General features: G+C 44.7%; 1 protein-coding gene across 2 annotated transcripts in view; it reads right to left on the bottom strand.

Moving 5' to 3' along the window:
• Positions 1–408: 408 nt before the first annotated feature.
• The window catches only part of LOC135202538 (eukaryotic translation initiation factor 3 subunit A-like), a 32,263-nt gene continuing 12,665 nt past the window's right edge, over positions 409–20,006 (bottom strand). The window contains exons 13-21 of one of the 2 annotated variants that reach the window (XM_064232006.1): positions 19,707–19,892; positions 14,971–15,018; positions 12,036–12,212; positions 11,374–11,612; positions 10,821–11,005; positions 10,377–10,622; positions 9,628–9,934; positions 8,927–9,409; positions 409–1,276 (exon numbers count right to left, since the gene is read on the bottom strand). In XM_064232006.1, the coding sequence (XP_064088076.1) occupies positions 1,099–1,276; positions 8,927–9,409; positions 9,628–9,934; positions 10,377–10,622; positions 10,821–11,005; positions 11,374–11,612; positions 12,036–12,212; positions 14,971–15,018; positions 19,707–19,892 (2,049 nt within the window). In that variant the 3' untranslated portion in view covers positions 409–1,098. The remainder of the gene's footprint in view (positions 1,277–8,926; positions 9,410–9,627; positions 9,935–10,376; positions 10,623–10,820; positions 11,006–11,373; positions 11,613–12,035; positions 12,213–14,970; positions 15,019–19,706; positions 19,893–20,006) is intronic. The other variant, XM_064232007.1, reaches the window with a different exon arrangement.

Raw genomic sequence — 20,006 nt, 5'->3', positions numbered from 1 at the left:
TCAGTGGTTTTAAAATATGGGATGGTATACTTATTTCCACATCAAGTGTAGCAGGTACTTCACTACTGTCTTTGGGGAATGAGGTACCTCATAACAGCCAAACATGAACAATTGTGTATAACAGAACTTAGAGTGACCTTACCAGAAATCATATAAAAGTAATAAAACTTCTAAACCATTGCTAGTCAGTTAGAACAGAAAATTTCATCTACTGTTGATCTATAATTTGATACTCCAAACCTGAAATTTTTTATTTTTTTATTTGCAACCTTGTAGAATTTGATTAAGAAAGGAATTTAATGTACACCATACAGTCCAGAGCACAGAAAAATAAGTTGACAACATTACATACTATGGAGAATGAGTAGACATTTCTAAACGAAGTACGAAGGAAATAACACATGCAAAGGGACCAATACCTTTATTGATGTGTATGATGTAATTTATATATATATATAAACATGGCTGAAAAATAACTGCTTAATTGTCACAGAATTTCCAAGAAACGAACTGCAAACAACAATTTCAAGTACGAGGCTCAACTTGAGAAGGCAAAAATTCCTAAATTTCTTGGAAATCTTCCATTAAAACTTTTTCTTGCTGAAAATAAGGAAAAAATGCCAAAGGTAACAGGAAATTTTCCAATTCGAGAAACATTTGTGAACCTATTACCACCTATAGCCAAGCATGATTCAAGATTATGACAGTGACTTCAAATGCAAGCAAATTATTTAAAACATTAACTTAGAATTCTTACAACAAACCACTGATTGCAGAAACTAACTAGTAAATCGCAAATATGGGCTATCAAACCATAAATCACTGGTTATTTAGATCAGAGTGATGAAGCAATGAAAAACTGTAATGATGATTTCTAATGTAAAAAAAAAAAAAAAAATTATAAAAATTTTCACAGCAAAATAGCACCAAACAACTCTGATGTAAATAAAACACACAAAAGCCTTTCTCCAAAATACATGAAAGTTAATCTAATGGTTATACATATAAAACATACCCTCAGTCTCAAGATGGAAAACAAAAAAGCTATACGTATTAAATTTATCAAACACGACCACTGAACATGACATTTCAACGAGCTTAACGCCTAACGGTAGTCCAGCCTTCTTCATCAGGCTCTTCACGTGGTGGTCTGGTCTTCTCTGGACGTGGCTCCTCCTTGCGACTGTCTTCTCTTGTGCGCCAAGCACTGCGCCTTTCCTCTCGAGGCGCTTCCTCCCTTTTCTCTCCCCCTCGGTCACGATCCTCACGAGGAGGACTGAGTTTATAAACAAATGTAAGTTTCAAAACAAAACTATTTCAGAGTTTTACCTGTAGCTAATTAATATATTAGGTATGTCCACATTTTCAATCAAATACAAGTAAGGTTACTGAGATCGTTCAAACTGTTTTGCCATACACTAACAACAATACAATTACAAATACAAGAACTAAATATAAATGAATTACACTATATTAAAAAATGAATACTAAAATGACAATTTGTCTAAAATTGCATTTTTCCTAACTATACAAACCTGAGGTCCTTTTACACATAGCCCCACCTCATGCCACCCCTCACTCTGCAGTTTTTGCTTGGGCCAAAAGCAAAAGTGATTTGTTTACCTCCCAGTCGCGCGCGCGCGCCTGTCGGACAAGCAGTTAACTACCGAACCCCTTGTTCGAAAGCTTACGACCTATCCAGCTGCCGCTAGTACCTTCCTATTGTAAAAGGACCTCAGGTTTGTATAGTTAGGAAAAATGCAATTTTAGACAAATTGTCATTTGTTCCGACACGGCATACAAACCTTCGGTCCTTTTACAATAGGAAGACTCACTTCTTGGTGGGAGGAATCTGAGTCTTTTGTGAACAGACTGGTGTTCGCCCAACCTTGGAAGCCTCCCTGGTCGTAAGAGCGAGGGAGGGATCCAAGCCTCTGTCCGATTGATCGGGGTGTGCACCGCAGGATCAATGGTCAGACCTCTGGACCGAGTACTAAGAGAGAGGCATGCGTATCTCTTCGTACCAGCAATGTAAGAACTTGTTCCTGTACAGGAGCAAATATAAAGTCATGGGTTTGACTCTTGTAGGCATCCACTTCCCCCCCTTGTAGAAGGAAGTGGTGGATATTCTGCTCCTATCCCTAGTGAAAGGGATAGGATGGGGCTCTGTCATATAGCTCACCTGCATCTCGTCCTCATCCAGCGTAGTGACGACCGTGGCCCTCTGCCCACAGGTAGAGGAGGAGGAAAAGATGGGAAGAGAGAGCCAGTCACTCACTCACTCACACATCCATCCACACAGTCACACCAGGACTCGATGCTGTTCAGCCTGCGAGGGTCTGGGTTAGCTACACAACTTGTTGAGCAGCCACCACGGGTCCCAAGGAAAAGGTATCCAAGGACCTGTGGGCAATATCCCGAAGGTAGAAGGACGTAAAGGTAGTCTGGTTAGACCAGACCCCTGCCTTCAGGACCTGCGCCACGGAGAAGTTCTTACGAAACGCCAACGAGGGGCCAATACTTCTGACTTCGTGAGCTCTCGGACGGGACGTACGGATGTCGTCACTACCATCAGCCTCATACGCCCTCCTGATGACCTCACGCAGCCAGAATGAAAGAGTGTTCTTGGATACTTCTTTCTTGGTGACCCCGGTGCTAACGAAGAGGCGTCGACACTCAGGCCTGAGGTGTCGAGTTCTCTTCAGATAGCGCCGTAGCGCCCTCACAGGACAAAGCAGCATCTCATCCGCATCATTATCGGTGAAGTCCAATAGGGAGGGAATCGTGAATGACTCGAACCTGTCGTCAGGGATCGACGGTTTCTGAGTCTTCGCAACGAAGTTCGGGACGAAATCGAGCGTCACAGATCCCCATCCCCTGGAGTGTCGTACATCATAGGAAAGACCATGAAGTTCCCCTACTCTCTTCGCCGATGCCAGGGCCAGCAAGAAGAGGGTCTTGAGGGTCAGATCCCTGTCTGACGACTCTCGGAGTGGCTCGAACGGCGTTCGAGTCAGACTCCTAAGGACGAGAGTCACATCCCACGCAGGGGGCCTGAGTTCCCTGGGTGGGCAAGACCTTTCGAAGCTCCTCATAAGCAAGGAGATCTCGAACGAGTTCGAGATGTCCAATCCCCTCAGTTTCAGGACGAGCGCCAAGGCGGCTCTGTATCCTTTGACTGTGGGGACTGAGAGGAGCTTCTCTCGGCGAAGAAAAACGAGGAAATCCGCTACCTGCTGAAGAGTGGCTCTGAGAGGAGATAGACCCCGTCTACGACACCAACCACAGAAGACGGCCCACTTCCCCTGGTACAGAGCTGCAGAGGACTGACGGACGTTTCCAGCCATCTCTGTTGCTGCGCTACGAGAAAAGCCTCTCGTTCGCAAGAGATGGTGGATAACAGCCAGCCGTGAAGACGTAGAGACTGGACTGCTCGGTGGTAACCGCTCGACGTGTGGCTGGGCGAGAAGGTTGTGCCAAGGGGGAATCTCTCTCGGTTCTCCTGCGAGAAGAGCCAGCAGGTCCGGATACCAAATGGCCTGTGGCCATTTGGGAGCCACCAGGATCATCCTGAGATTCGGGGTGACCAGTGCTCGACTGATCACCTTGCGAATCAGGCTGAACGGGGGAAAGGCATAGGCGAAGAGGTTGTCCCACGGGTGTTGAAGAGCGTCCTCTGCAGCTGCCCATGGGTCCGGCACGGCCGAGAAGAACACCTGGAGCTTCCTGTTGTGCCGGGTGGCGAACAGATCCACGACTGGTCGCCCCCACAGGTCGAAGAGCCTTTCCGCCACGTCCTGGTGTAGAGACCATTCGGTCCCTATCACCTGATCCCGACGGCTGAGCGTGTCTGCTACTACATTCCTCTTCCCTGGAATGTAGCGTGCCGACAGCTCTATTGAGTGTGCCTCGGCCCACTCGTGCACCTGCCGAGTCAACTGGTACAACGGGAGAGACACTAGTCCCCCCTGTTTGTTGACGTAAGCCACCACCGTGGTGTTGTCGCACATCAACACCACTGAGTGTCCCATCAAGCGGTCCTGGAACTCTTGGAGAGCGAGGAACGCTGCCTTGAGTTCCAGTACATTGATGTGAAGGTGCTTGTCGTTCTCGTCCCACACTCCTGAAGTCAGCAACTCCTCCAGGTGTGCGCCCCATCCCTCGGTCGATGCGTCTGAGAACAGCTGCATGTCCAGGGGGGGAGTGCGCAGGGGCACTCCTCTTAAGAGGTTCCTGTCTTCCAGCCACCAGGCTAGGTCCTGCCTCACCTCCTGTGTCAGTGACACTGGAAAGCTTGGGGGATCCGTCGCCTGTGACCACTCTCCTTTAGTCTCCACTGAAGAGACCGCAGGTGAAGACGCCCGTGAGGGACTAACTTCTCGAGTGACGACAGGTGTCCGATCACGACTTGCCATCGCTGAGCTGCCTGTTTCCTGCCGAGACAGGAACTGGTTGGCTGCCTCCCTGAATCTGCTGATCCGCGAGTCTGCGGGGAAGACTCGCCCTGCTACCGTGTCGATCAGCATACCCAGGTACTTCATCCTCTGCTTGGGCTCGAGATCGGACTTTTCGAAGTTCACAACGATCCCCAGATCGCGACAGAACTCGAGCAGTCGATCCCTGTCCTGTAGCAACTGCGAGCGGGAGCTCGCCAGGACTAACCAATCGTCGAGATACCTCATCAGACGTATCCCGTGCGAATGGGCCCAAGCAGACACCAGAGTGAACACTCGCGTGAACACCTGTGGGGCGGTTGAGAGACCGAAGCAAAGTGCCCTGAACTGGTACACCGTCCCGTCGAGGATGAAGCGGAGGTACTTTCTGGAGGACTGATGAATGGGTATTTGGAAATACGCATCCTCCAAGTCCACTGAAAGCATGAAATCGTTCTCCCTGATGGAGTCGAGCACTGAGCGTGCCGTCTCCATTGTGAACCGGGTCTGGCGAACAAACCGGTTCAGGGGAGAGAGATCTATCACCGGGCGCCAGCCTCCCGTAGACTTTTCCACCAGGAAGAGTCGACTGTAAAAGCCCGGTGACTGATCCGTGACGATTTCTACAGCTCTCTTGCTCAGCATGGTCTTGATCTCCTGTCTCAGTGCTACGTCCTTCGATGACCCTGGAACGTACGACTGCTGTTGGACCGGGTTGGAGGTGAGGGGTGGCCGAGATTCGAAGGGTAATAGATATCCCTCCCGAAGGACATCTACAATCCAGGTCTCGGCGCCGTAGCGCTGCCAAGTTGCCCAATGGCTGGCCAGGCACCCCCCCACTTCCGGCAGCAGGTGAGGGGGAACGCCGTCCCTAGCGTTTCCCCCCTTTCTTCGACTTCTTCCCAGAGCCTCCACGGGAGGAGGAGGGCTGGGAGGAGGGCTGGTTACGGCTCCCCTTGCCAGAAGTCGAAGAAGACAGAGTCCATTCCCGGGGCTTCGACGCAGCTACCGTCTTAGCCACCGAGGAAGCGCTAGCCGAGCTCTTAGACTTGGCCGCAGTCCGAGGCTGCCCAGAAGCCTTCGAGACCGCCTGGTGAACCAGCCGGTCACTGTCGTCAGTGCGCCGTCTGTCCACCGCAGCGTCCACCATCTCTCCTGGGAAGAGAGACGTGGAACTCCGTAAAGGTCCGTTGCGAAGTCCCAACGCCGCTTCACGCCCAGCCGCCCTGGAAACCCGAGTAAGGACAGCGTTCCTTCGTCGGAGAACCAGGTTGGCCCACAGGTTCACCGTCTGGTGGGCAAGGAAGGAGATGGCTCTTCCCCCAGACTGGCAAAGTCTCCTGAAGGCCGAGTCATCTTCGGGAGAAATTCCCCCGGAGTTGGCTGCGACCTTAGATACTGTGAGGGACCACAGATCTAGCCAGGAGACGGCCTGGAAAGCTGCCATGGCGGTAGATTCCAGGCCGAGTGCCTCTTGCTGCGAGAACCACAGGTTCTCGGACAGGAGCTGCTGCAGAGACACACCCGGAGTTAGCCTGGCTAACTCCGGGTTCACCTGTTTGGGCGGCATCGGGTCTTCAGATGGCACGTAAAAACGCCGCTGTCACAGCAGAGGAGGTGGAAGCAGCTTGCTCGACCTGCCAGACTTGAGCGAACCGTCTTGTCCGGAGACAAGCGATTCAACCTGGTCCAGCACTGAGTCCGCAAGCTCAGAACGCGGCAAGCCCACCGTCGGTCTGGGTTCCCTCTTCGGGCCCCAGAACGACTCGAGCCGGGACGTGGGCTCGGATGGTGGGAGCGGCGATCCTTCCGCGAGGTCGTTGTGCTGACGAATCAGCGCAATAACCTCGGCAAAGTTCCTCTGGATCTCAGGAGTGACTGCGTCCTGCGGAGTCGGACCGTCCAGTCCCTCAAACAGGAGCACCTCCCGAGACCCTCCTCCCTCAAGGAGAGGAGCAGCGACAGACCCCTCTCGGTCTCCTCCAACCACCTGTGCGTACGACCTGGCTGGTCCGAGAACCGAGCCTGGTACGTACGACGACGTGGTGGGATCCTGAAGGGCGCACCCCTCACGATCACTCCTCAATACCTCGCCCCTCCCGGTGTAACCCGAGGAGGTTGAAGGTATGGGAGAGGAAGACCTGACGCTCCCTCCTCGCTCGCTGGCAGAACCAGCGGGCTTGGAAGACTGCAGGCGATCGCCAACCCGCGGTGGCGATCGGGCTGCAGACCTAGTCGAGCCGTCTCGCTGTGGAGAACGGCTGGACCGAGAACAGCGGCCCCGGTCTCGTGTGTCAGAGGAGCTGGTGCTGGTCGCCGTACCCGATCGCTCTCTGTGAGAGTGACGGTCAGGCGACCGGCGAGCTCCACTGTCACGGTGAGATCGGTGCGTATCCTCACGGTGCGTCAGTTCGCTGGTACCAGCCGTGGCTGGTGCCGGCGAACGGGGGGACCTCTTATCAGCCTCAGCCCGTGGCCGGTCATGGACCGTCACGTCCGCCCGGGTAGCCAGCTGCTCGCCGCGAGAGCGAGAGCTGGTCTGGTGAGAGTCGCGTGAGCGGCTGTCACCAGTCTTCCGCTCCGTGCCGTGAACCTGACGCTGAGCGGACTCAGAGGTCTGGTTCCTGGCTGCACGGTCGCTGGTAGGCGACCGTACACTCGGTACCTCTCGCGAACGAGCGGCGAGACCGAGACGGACCCTGCTGCTGTGGCCGAACCACTGACAGCAGGTGAGGAAGTGCCGGTGTCAGCCGGCACTCCTCTGGTCCCCGTAGTCTTCTTCCTTGCGGAAGAAGAGACGGGTCCTGCCGAAGGAGCAGGGTGACCAGCGGAAGAACCCCCCGTCTCACCAGAGCGAGACGGGCCCTTAGAAGTTCCCGAAGGAGACTTCTTAGGGGGGGGGGAGGCGACCTTCTTCTTCTTCGGCGGGGGAGCCTTAGAGAAGAAGGGGAAGAGGCGGCAGACGACGACGACGACGACGAAGACGATGAAGACGACGACGACACCTTCCTCCTCTTCTTCTTCTTCCTCGTCAACCTTCTCAGGACCGACGTCAGATCTGTCATCCAGGACGGAGCCGGGGCTGCTGTTGCCGAAGCAACAGGGCCCGGACGCACCTGTCCGAACAGATCAGCATCGGGAGCAGCGGCGCCAGGAACAGGAACAACATCAGCAGGTGCAGGCATCACAGGAACGGCAGACGAGACAGCAGGAGCAGGTACAGGAACGGCAGCAGTGGTCACGGCAGGTACGGCAGACTGTGTAGGCGGTCCAGATGGGCGGACCAGCGGCACAGACATCCTAGGTACCGGTGGGAGGTCCAGGGGCGAAGCTCTTCGGGCACACGAAGTCCGGTCGCGGCAGCACGGCAAAACCCAGGTGGCGGCATCCACACTCCCCCGAGTTACGGCGACTGGCCCCTGCACCGATGTAGTGGGTGTCACAGAGACCGCGTGCTGGGTGTACACCAGGTGAGGAGGTGAAGCGTAGCCAGGTGTTGTAAGGGTCGTGGTGGTGGTCGTGACCGTTGCATGGGTGACCGCCACGGCGCCAGCGAGATGGTAGAGCAGCCCCTGGACACTCGGCACGCCCTGCAACCCCAACGATGCCCACACCTGTCCGAGGTCATCCTTCGCGGCAACCGCACCTGAGGAGGGCAAAAGGCGGGTGATTAGGGGGATCCTCTACCCGCTCGCGCGAAGACGAACGGATAGAGGACCCAGAGTACAACTGGACGTCAGGGTATCTAGCGCCCTCCTCCACACTCGACAAGTCAGGAGAAGAGAAGGACCTAGACACCCCCCCCGAAGGGGAAGGCGCGAGACATGGAAGTTGAGCGGGTGGCAGGAAAGAAGACGAAGTGTCCGTCACCAAAGGAGTCGCGGGAGAGCTTTCCGACGACTCCTTTGCAGGCCTTCGCTTCTTCCTGCCCTCATACAAAGTCCACTGCGCCTCCGACCAATCATTACAAACATCACAAGGCTCGGCTCGGGTGCATTCGCGCCCCCGACACCGAGCACACAAAATATGAGGGTCTATCTCCGGGAAAGAGCGGAACTTCCCGCATTTACGCCCTTCGGTACCCGGGCATAGTCTCCGTGGGGTAGCGAGGCGAGGAGATTCCATCATTAACAAATTTAGTTGAATTAATATGAAAAGAGAGAATGATTGTACTTACAATGAACTCTTTCATACACAACACAACCAAATACTCAAGAAAGCAAACGACGAGAAGCGGGCAGAGAGCGTCGAACACACACGTCCACTCGCTGTGAGGCCGAAAGCAAAAGTGATTTGTTTACCTCCCAGTCGCGCGCGCGCGCCTGTCGGACAAGCAGTTAACTACCGAACCCCTTGTTCGAAAGCTTACGACCTATCCAGCTGCCGCTAGTACCTTCCTATTGTAAAAGGACCGAAGGTTTGTATGCCGTGTCGGAACAAGCAAATTTTATTCATTTTGCTTTCATTAACTGTCACAATAAGAAATACCTTACCGTTCCCTTGCTGCGGGGGGAGCAGCAGTCCGCCAAGATCCACTCTCATCCGATCTAGAGGGTCCACCCACAGCATCTCTTCTATCATCCGCATCCATTCTTCGGCGGCCAAAGTCTCTGTCTCTGTCACCGCCCCTTCCAAAGTCTCTGTCTCTATCACCGCCCCTTCCAAATTCCCTGTTGTCACCACCCCTTCCGAAGTCTCTCTCTCTGTCACTCCGTCCAAAGTCTCCTCTATCTCTTTCACGGTCACGATCCCTATCCCAATTTCCTCTGCCACCAAAGTCACGGTCTCTATCGCTACGTCCAAAGTCTCTGTCGCGATCACTGTCACGGCCGAAGTCTCTGCCCCCACCCCGCCGGAAGTCTCGGTCACCCATGTCCCTGTCCCGTCTGATGTCTCTGTCACCTCTGTCTCTCTCCCTGTCACCAAAGTCTCTTTCAGGTCTTGCAGGACCACGCCTCCAGTCTCCACCGCTGTCTCTGAAGAAAGCAATTAAAAAAAGGTATGAGCTATATATAAACAAACCGGGGAGGTGCTCACAATTATTGTTGGTTGTTTATGCAAGTGGACAAGTAATGTCTGGGGAAAATATGGCAAATGACGGATGATCTCAACATTCGATACAGCATACAGCCTCACAATATTGGCACCATCTTAAGTGCATCTCCTTAGATCTTAGATGGTGTCAAATACCCACCTATCTTCTCGTCCGCCAAATCGGTCCTCACGGTCCCGATCTCGGTCACGACCAAATCGGTCATCTCTGTCCCGCCTGAACTCTCTTGGCGGCTCATCTCTCCTGATGTCTCGATTCCCACGATCCCTGGGTGGCGGAGGAGGTTCATCCTGACGAATATCCCTATTACCTCGGTCCCTTGGAGGTGGTTCATCCCTCACCACCGGTGGTCTACTAACGGGTGGTTCATCTGCAGTGGGCCTTTCTTCTCCATCATCCTTTCTACGCCAGGCATCCAGTTTTTCTCTTTCCTTCTCTCGCCATGAACCTGGAAAATAGTTCCGAGCATAAGCTACACCACAGGGTCATTGTGACTTGCCAGATTTTGCCCCTCATTAGGTCAGACAACAAAACCTAAACTTAAGTAGTTACTTCTCAGTAACTACTTTACTAATCTCCTTGTTCAATTCGGCAATTTGCCAATTTTAAATGTCATACTATATTCAATTCACTAAAATTTATATTTTTTGAAGAATTTTTAACCACCAGCATCATATCTTTGGGTAACTATTTTTTTTTAAATACAATTAGTTCTAATTCACTTATTCCACATGATAATAGCCGATTAGATTGTGCCTCAATACAGCACACAAAATTTATAAGTGCATGTCACTTTGGTGTCCACAAATATACAGTTACATCATATGAGGGACAAAGAAAAAAAAATACTATTAATAATTTTAATTGGAAAAAAGATACAGTAAACATACCTCCGCCAGCTCTCCATACTCCGGAACGTTCACCACCAACACCACCACCAGCCCCAACACCACCATCAGCACTACCACCACCACCAGCTTCCGGTGCAGCCTCTTCCGGATCGGGTCGTCTTGGTGGAGGAGGTCCTTCTCGCCCTCCTTCTTCACGAGCACCTCCTCGGCGCCATCCATCATCAGCAGCTGGACGGCGAGACATCTGCTCTTGCTTCTGTTTTTCCTCTATAGCCCTCTCACGTTCTGAATTGCAAACAATACAAACATAAACTTGAGGAAAAGGATTCTGATATTCCATGACAAAATGATTACCATAAGCATAGTGCTGTAATAAAACATGAATGATGACCATTGAAAAAAAAAAAAAAAAAAAAAAATTTAAATGTAGAGTAGGGTTAATTAGAAATTCATACCACAAGCATAAAATCTTTAATAACACACCTCTCTGTAGCTCAGCCTGACGGTCAAGCACAGCCTTCCTGGCCATGTACTCAGCTTCCTCTTTCTCTCTCTGCTCGCGTTCACGTCTCTCCTCGTCCTCGCGTTGCTTTTTGAGTTCCTCATCTTTACGACGCTGCTCTTCTTCCGCTTTGATGCGGTAATAGGTCTCGCGCCTCTCACGCCGCCTTGAAAGTGAATAATTCAATAATTATGCATTGCATCATACATCATAAACAATAAGTTCTTTCAGCACCACTACTCCAGGCTTTGATCTCTCTCCACTTAGCTGTCCATATTTTTTAAGTTTAACCTTGCCCCAATATTTATTTATTAATTTCTAATAAGTCCATAAAAATGACTTCAAATTGGAACATAAAACTTTAGACAAAGGCCCAATGCTTGTACCTATAAGGTCCTTCAGTGCAGCGAATAATGTTGAAACAATTGTTAGGAGAGGGGTGAAAAGTATGATGAGAGAGAATACCAATGAAGGTATTGTAACAGGAATGAAAATAAACTTAAAACAAGCCTATCATGACCACATGTAACTCACCTCTGTTCCTTCCTTTCAGCTAGTCTGTTCTTCCGCTCCACTTCAAGTCGCGCATTGAAATCGTTCAACTTCTTCTCGATTTCGGAGCGCCTTGAGGACTTCAACTGGCTCAAGAACTCGTCTCTGTCCTCGTGCATTCGGAGAAGTCGTTTGCTGTGCTCAAGACTTACCTGGTGTTCTTCTATAAGTTTCTTCACACGTTCCTCTTCTTGACATTTCCAGAACTCCTTGTCTCGTTCCTAAGCATAATAGAACAAGATCTCTTTTCAAAACTGTTAAAATAGAGTAGAACTTCAACTTAACAGAACTGTGGAGGGTTGGCTTTCTGATGCTCAACATTATAAACTACACTTGAATACTTTCTTAGTATCTTACAGCTAACAGCAATTTCAGTTCCTAACCTAAACTGACCAGTACTTTAGACTTATCACTGAATTTAAGAGATTTATTTAAAAATGCATGACATCTAAATTGGTAGACTGAGAAAAGCAATAGTATTGTCGCTGGTATGTACAGAAGTCAGTAAGTTGAGGTGTTACTTTATAACTCAGTGTAATTTAACCTAAGTTTGACTGAATGTAGAATTACGCAGATATCATCATACAATTTCATTGAAAAATTCCCAAATCACTATTCACAGCACAAGTACACCAATTGCATACCTTCTCCTTTTCCAACATTTCCTTCAGTAATGGGATTTCTACGAGCCTCTTAGCTCTCTCGAAATAATCGACCTTCTTCTCTTGGGACCTCAAACGTTTCTGCAAGTCTTGTCTCTCCTTCTCCAGTTCTTCTACCTGCCTCTGGAGGATTTCTTCTGCACCAAGCGTGATCAGTTCCTTGAAACAAACAGGAGATTAACCTAGTAACTTGCACGTTATCATTCTTGGTTACTGTATACAAAATTTATAACTTCAAGGTTTTAAGACTTTTTTCTAATTTCATGCCTCCACACATTACAAGAGAAAACAAACACTTGGTTAATAATGCCAAACACTAACCACATTAGTTCTTTAAGTTTATATGTATACAACAACAGCAACATGAAACTATTTTCTGTATTCATGAACCCAATGCTGCATGATGTTCTTACACGATTAGTTTGTATCAGGGTAACCCACTATTATGCCTAAAACAGAACATTTATCTTTTCACAAAAATATGGTACTAGTCCCCGAGGAAAAAATATACCTTAATACATTTAAAATATAAATGGAATAAAATCTGAAAAAGGCTGGAATATAAATCTTAAATTTATACAACCACTAGACAAAGTTATACTGCAAGTTTCAAGTTTCATTAACACCTAAACCTGTGCATACACACACACACACACACCCCCAAACAAACAGTTGACAGCATTTTATGGTTAAAAGATTAATTTAACACTGTGGTTACAAGTGTCTTGAGCAATGAATTTTACTCAAAAACTATTCAAAACAAGTTTTTCTTACAAACTCACCAAACATAATAAGACTACCATTGCAGTCTGTGATGTTAGCCAAAAGTCACAGCTAAAGTGAAGTGACAATGCTACTGGAGTAGGATCCAAGAGAAAACAAAAAATGCAACTGGAGAAATACCAATTATGAAGTACGCGTACATTGAACAACCCTTAAAAATACAATGGCTTGTTTGCGAGTTATTGGGAAAATGGGAAGGTTGAACTACTTACTGCAAACTGTACGGATGTCACCTGTACAAATTTCACTGCTTACAATGCTACCTAAGTATCAAACCATGATGTGAGTTTTTTGGCTGACAACCACAACCAATAATGAAGTACTGTCCATTCTGCATCAGTTGATTAGTAATACTAATTTAGCAGCCCCCATTACAAGAATACAATATGAAATAAAAAATTTGAACCTAATGCTGAAAGACAACAAGAGGTTAACTCTTACATAGGGTACACTAAGATTCATTGAATAGTGAATAAACTAGAAATTATGCTTTGTCTTCAACATGTTTGAGAATAGTTAGTCAAGCATTCACAATTATATACCAGCTAAACTTGGATGCAGGAGCTTATCAATGATGTGATATATGAACTATCAGTAAAAGACAGCTTGAGGATATATAGTATACATACAGTGCCCTCCAATCTCAATTGCATACTTACTTCAAACCCTTACATTTAAGTTTCTATTCTGCTCCAGTTCCTCTGCTCACTGGGTTTTATTACTGTATTGGCATTGTGTTAGTATGTTTAAGAAAACAGACCAGTGACGGGAGGAAAAGAGGTTGAGGAAACCTAACAATGAAAACAGAAATAGGTAGTGAAATGAATGTTGTAGGAAGCTCTTCAGTACCATTTCTCTGGATGGAAAAGCACATGCATGTATATGGAAAGACAAGAGATATCTTTTATGAAGTTCCTACATCCAAGATAGAAGCTGGGGGGCAACAATTTAATGTAATGTAATTAAAAAAAAAAAAACTTTATACCTTAAACACAACAAAATTAAGAAATAGCAATCTCTAAAACAACACGTTGGCACAATATTTCTCCACAACATTTTCTGCAATTATCTTGAACAGTCACTCCTCACAAAATATCACAAGCTTTAAACATAAATCTATTCTGCTGAACCTTTCACCAAAGTAGCATAAACAAACAATTATCCAACTCACAATACTGGAATGAAAAAAAGTGGTTGCAGTTTTCATTTTCCTTATGGCCTGGGAGTGGGATTATGACTATTACAGATCTTAAAAAAAATGAGTTACGTACACAAATAAAAGAAAGGCCTTAGTTTGATGAATACTGTATCACCATAGATGCAAGGAGATAGATCAATGAATAAAAATGCTCAGCTTACCATATGTTAGAATAGCAGTATTTTCTTAAAACATGGCAACTAAAACAAAAAAATTCTGGAGCAACTTTTTGGTGCGCGCCCACAGGATCAAATCAACAAAATTATTCCAACCAAAGCCATGTGGAACTTCTCACACAGGAGGATCAACTATGAAACTTTCAAACCACTATTCATAATTAGTCTGCAATGTTCATACTGGATAGTATTGATAAGTGAAGGCTTTGGACCCAAACACATTTTGTGAGTAATGTCACATCTAAGAGGCTTGCTAATTAAAATCACACACACACACACACCACATAAGGTGTCATCCAAGTTAAATATTATGATTGCTACACATCCATCTAGCTTTCACGCACTATGCAAAACAATTTGGTTTCCCTTCTATAGTCACCCGTACATGAGAACCTGAGTCTAAGGCAGGAATCATGCTTACACAAGAAAACCTTATAAAGACAATTCTAAGAGGCAATGATAATATTTAGAACTCATACAACATAACTTCGCGCATTCTCTTGTACTCAGTTAATTTCTGTTTTTCCATATGAAAATCAACAAATCTTATGAAATTTTATCTTCTACAATATTTCATTCAAAATTGTATTAAGTACTATTAATAAGTTAACTATACAAGCACTGAAAAGTTGGAACTTTGGTCAGATGTTCAGATATTTGAAACTACAGTCTGTATCTTGTGGACACATCCAGGCATTAAAATTGGGAGATATTGTGCCAACTAGGAAAAAAACACACACACATCTAACAATGTCACTACCATGTATGAAGAACTGCTGGGTTCTGAACCCGAATACCCAACAAGGTTCTGAAAGGAAAAAGATCATATATCGAAATACATAATCATTTAACCTCACACAAAGTTTTCAACAATACAATAAAAGCTGAATCGCAACAACATAAAATAAAGAATAACAGCCATCTCCAAACAGGAGGACATGCGATAGACTATACTGTTTTGAAAAGATGAAAAGATCTGAACTTCTTGGCCAAATCTGGTGTCTGAAAATATATATCTAATCATTTCCACAGAGGACATGCAATGGACTACGGGCAGTCCCTGGTTAACTGTGGACTCTGTTAATGGCGATGCGGTTTAATGCGCTTGTCTATAGTCAAACCAAAATGTTGTGGCAGGTGACAGGAGGTTTCTCCCGGACTATATCGTTTGTAGTTAAGAACAATTTGGTAATTTATCTATAAGGAAACTGACCAACTTAAACCTAAAACCTCAGCGGTAAAGGCCAATTAAGCACACAGGTGGATTGTTCACTCCACATTTTGTTTCCATTTCTTCTAAATGTGTGCGTGCATGTATAGACCAAAAAGGAATTATTAGTACACATACAGTGGCCCCCCCGTATTCGCGGGGGATGCGTACCAGACCCCCCCCCGCGAATAGTTAGAATCCGCGAATGTTTGGAACCCCACTCTAAAAATGCTCATAAACTATCCTGAACATGCAAACACCACAGTATCCCTTAAAGACCATCCTTCATCAAATATACATAAAATATCCTATTATGGTTCAAATTAATCTTTGAATATTATTAATACTATTTTAAAGTAAATCTTACATTTTATGTTTATACATAAATACATACTATGTACGTACTGAATGACTTAGTTACGTATGTGAAAATAATTCAGTCCCCTCATAAGTATTCAGTCATGCACGTTTACTTTCATACTGTTACTATTTGAGACATCCATTTTCTTTTTACAAGGGAACAATGGAATGTGAAATCACAAATACCAAATGTCTACTTAAAGTATTATCCTACATCAAATATACCATTGAACTGGTATTATTAATATCATTTTAAAGTAATCTTAAACATTTTACCATTAGAAATATATAAACAGCCAATAGCAGAGAGAGAGAGAGAGAGAGAGAGAGAGAGGAGATGGAGAGGAACGAGAGAGAGAGAGAGATGAGAAGAGAGAGGGAAGAACGTTACTGTTACTGTTTAATCTCATTAAACGCATTATTATTTGTAAACTAGTACTGTATATTATTATTTTACCATAAAATGTAGTAATGTCCTTAAAGATATACTTATACACACACTTCCAGCCCAAACAGAGGGCGAGAGTTACCACTAGCGCATGCTAGTATCTCGTGTAGAGAGAGAGAGAGAGAGAGAGAGAGAGAGAGAGAGAGAGAGAGAGAGAGAGAGAGAGAGAGAGAGTTGTCCTTATTTCAAAGAGTGAAATGGATAGATTATTGTACTTCTTTAAAATACTATCACATGTGAATTTTGAGATTAGTTATATTATTATTATTATTATGCAAAAATATTAATAAACATACACATGTACCATAGAAATTATCTCATATATATCAGCAAAAGAGAAAGAGAGAGAGAATCTCAATGATCCGTAGATGGCAACACTCGATTTGACAGTTGGAACCCAGCCAACCAAGCAGGATAAGTGTTCAAAAAACAAGACACGGGGTTACATAATTCTTTTTATTTATAAACTAAAATCTTGCTAATTCACTTTAGTATTTTCTTTAATGAATTTATATTATTGCTGTTTACATTAATATTGATATTTGAAAATTAGTAAATCATCATCAAAAAAACATACATCGCTTTAAGAGAGAGAGAGAGAGAGAGAGAGAGAGAGAGAGAGAGAGAGAGAGAGAGAGAGAGAGAGAGATTATCGTAGTATTTGTAAAATACTTTCACATGATTTTTGTAATTACAAGTATTATTATTATTATTTGAAAATATTAATAAACATATTACGCATATATGTACCATAAAAATCTCTCACCGAGAGAGAGAAGAGAGAGAGAGAGAGAGAGAGAGAGAGAGAGAGAGAGAGAGAGAGAGAGGGGGTGGAAATTTCATGCCCACTTGATGGCAGCAACAAATCAGCTCCTTCACCCTCCGGTCACTTAACTTGATACGTATATCTGAGTTTTAGTACCTGGCGTTAGAGAAAGAATCTGACTGGGATTTCATTCATTCTTCCATAATTTTTTAAGTTTATAAGCTAAAATCTTACTAATTCACAATGGTATTTTCTATAATGAATTGATATTATTGCTGTATAAATTAATATTAATATTTGAAAATAGTAAATCATTTATTTATCATACAAAAAAACATACATCTTTGTAGTAGAGAGAGAGAGAGAGAGAGAGAGAGAGAGGAGAGAGAGAGAGAGAGAGAGGGAGAGATGAAGAGGAGAGAAGAGAGAATTATTATTTTTATTATGTGATATTTAAACTTATTAAACTTACTAATACAGTATTAATCAAAATTAATATTTGAAAATTAGTAAATCATTTTTGTATCATAAAAATGTATTTAGTCATGAAAATAAACATCAAAATACACTAATTAGTGATTATTTTCATTGGAAAATTCCGCAAATGGGCGAGTCCGTCCGCGAATAATTTCTAGATAGGTTCCAAAGAAAAATCCGCGAATGTGTGAGTCCGCGAATCTGGAGAACGCGAATACGGGGGGAACACTGTATATATATATATAAATAACTGCAAAAATGGAATATGGACAATAATCAAATGGCTTGAAATTATGGCATTATTACAGGATCTGTGATTATTTCCAAACAACATACTAAGAAAGGAAAATCATTAAGAACAACCAAAATTTAACATCTAAAACGATAGTCTATCAAAGAAACACAAAGGCAAGGTATGGTTATACTCTTTGCAGCATTCAGATGTAGAGATTTGATAAGAGATAACCTTTTATTATCTTTTAATTGCACTACCTACCCCAGAATCAGACTGCCTCCAAACTCCATATGAGCCAAGTTGATCTTACTGAAAGATTTTATCAGGTATACTTGGGTCACATAAAGGATTGAAATTCCAGCTTTCATGATTAGGATTTAACTCATTATACATCCATAATATTCGTCTATATATAACACCGTTTTGTATATGTGCATTGTCATTCACTCGACTCACCCTGTAAAGAGACATAGAAAGAGCGGAAGAAACTGGGAGACGTGTTCTCTGCGTCTTCAGCCAGGTCACTCGCATACAAAGTTCACAATTACTTTGGGAGAGAGAAGATAAACGATGGGCCCTTGACCGATGTAATGAGTCTAGATTGGGCACATGAAGCTACCAATAATCCCGGTGTATACTACTTATAATATTTTATAAAAAGGAAAAAGAAACTAAAGTGTGGGTGGAAGGATTGGTCTCGCACCATCCAATACAGAGCTTAATTCGGCTTTACTGGTAAACCAATGAGATTTTTTCTTTTGTCTACAAGGGAAAAAGTCCTAAACTTTTAGATTCAAATACAAAACATTCTGATGACACCTCCTGTCATCCACCCTGACATTTTGGTTTGACTATAGCACCATAAAATATGGCGATCTATGGCGCCACAACAGGCTAAGTTTTGGTTATCAGCGCCATAAGGTGCCAATAATAGTTATGGCACCATAACATACCTAACAGAGGCGGCATTAACCAAAACTTGGCGTCATAAATCACCGAGTTTGTTAGTGGGAGTTTTCGCTTATCAGCACCCCACCCAGAACAGAAACCCTGCCGATAACCAGGGACTGCCTGTACATATACGTAATGTATTTTGCTGTTTTGATAAGAATAGATTCTTATCATTTGGTTTCTAGAAATATAAATCCTATATCACTACATATGCTATGCTGTTATTCAATAGTTTAACTAGTCACAGGAGATCCAAATCACCTCTGCCCTTACACAAATATGACATTTGCGTAATATGAATTTGTACATGCAGTGACAGCTACAGAGTTGGGAAATGCTTCAAAAAGGTATCCATCACTGCAATTTATATATTATTACTAGTGGATATAAAAAATGAAACATCTGAAAGCTTCCTATTGAAAAAAACTAGATTATCAGCTAATATCCTAATGCATATTAGACCCTTCACCTAGTTGGACCAGCGGTTTTCGCGATCGGCGTGGTCAACGTGGAATCGGAGGAATGTATTTCCGGTGATATAAATTAATTTCTCGATATAATGACGTTCAGATCACACAATAATTAGCTGTATGTCCCATTGGTAGGTGACCAATTGGTTCCTAGCTACATAAATATATCTAATCCTTTGGGCCAGCACTAGGAGAGCTGTTAATCAGCTGCAGTGGTCTGGTAAAACTAAGATATACTTAACCTTATAGTACAAAACTTTATCTACTGCTCAGTATGGATAGATACACATATGATACTAACTATAATAGCTCAAACTAAGAAATCAACCCCATAAGAATCTGCAATGAAAAATCAGAGATTCAAAAGTCCCAACTTTAGCAGGGACAAAAGCACCGATGTGAATTCATAAAAATCTAGGCTGCTCATTCCACAAAGTATACGAACCAGCATCCAGGGGTCATGAATCTACAAAAATATAAGGTCGAAAACCCAGCTCAGCACTTAAGGTACAGCTTGTTCTGCCTAATGCAAATACTACATGGATGACCACTAAATAGCACTAATAATAAGAGACTAACCTCATCTCCAAACCTCTCCATCATCTTTTGACCAATGGTGGTGTTCTTCATCTGTTCCAGGCGCTCCTTTATCTGTTTGGTGTGGATGATCTTCATCTGCTCTTCCTGTCGAGCTTTTTCGCGCCTGCTTGCTTCACGTTCCAGTCTCAACTGCTCCTCTTCCCTCTGTTTCTTCAGTTGTTCTTCCTAATATGAAAATAAAGCAACAATGTTAACTACTGATACAAAATCAATAATGACACGTTCCTTACAATATTATCAACCGGGAGTTTAAACTGTTACTGTAGTTTCCATCTTCTA

Source organism: Macrobrachium nipponense, chromosome 30 (genome assembly GCF_015104395.2).
Source record: "Macrobrachium nipponense isolate FS-2020 chromosome 30, ASM1510439v2, whole genome shotgun sequence".
In the NCBI taxonomy this organism is placed as follows: domain Eukaryota; kingdom Metazoa; phylum Arthropoda; class Malacostraca; order Decapoda; family Palaemonidae; genus Macrobrachium; species Macrobrachium nipponense.
The sequence above is the reverse complement of the archived record's forward strand: the minus strand, read 5'-3'. Positions and strand labels throughout refer to the sequence as shown.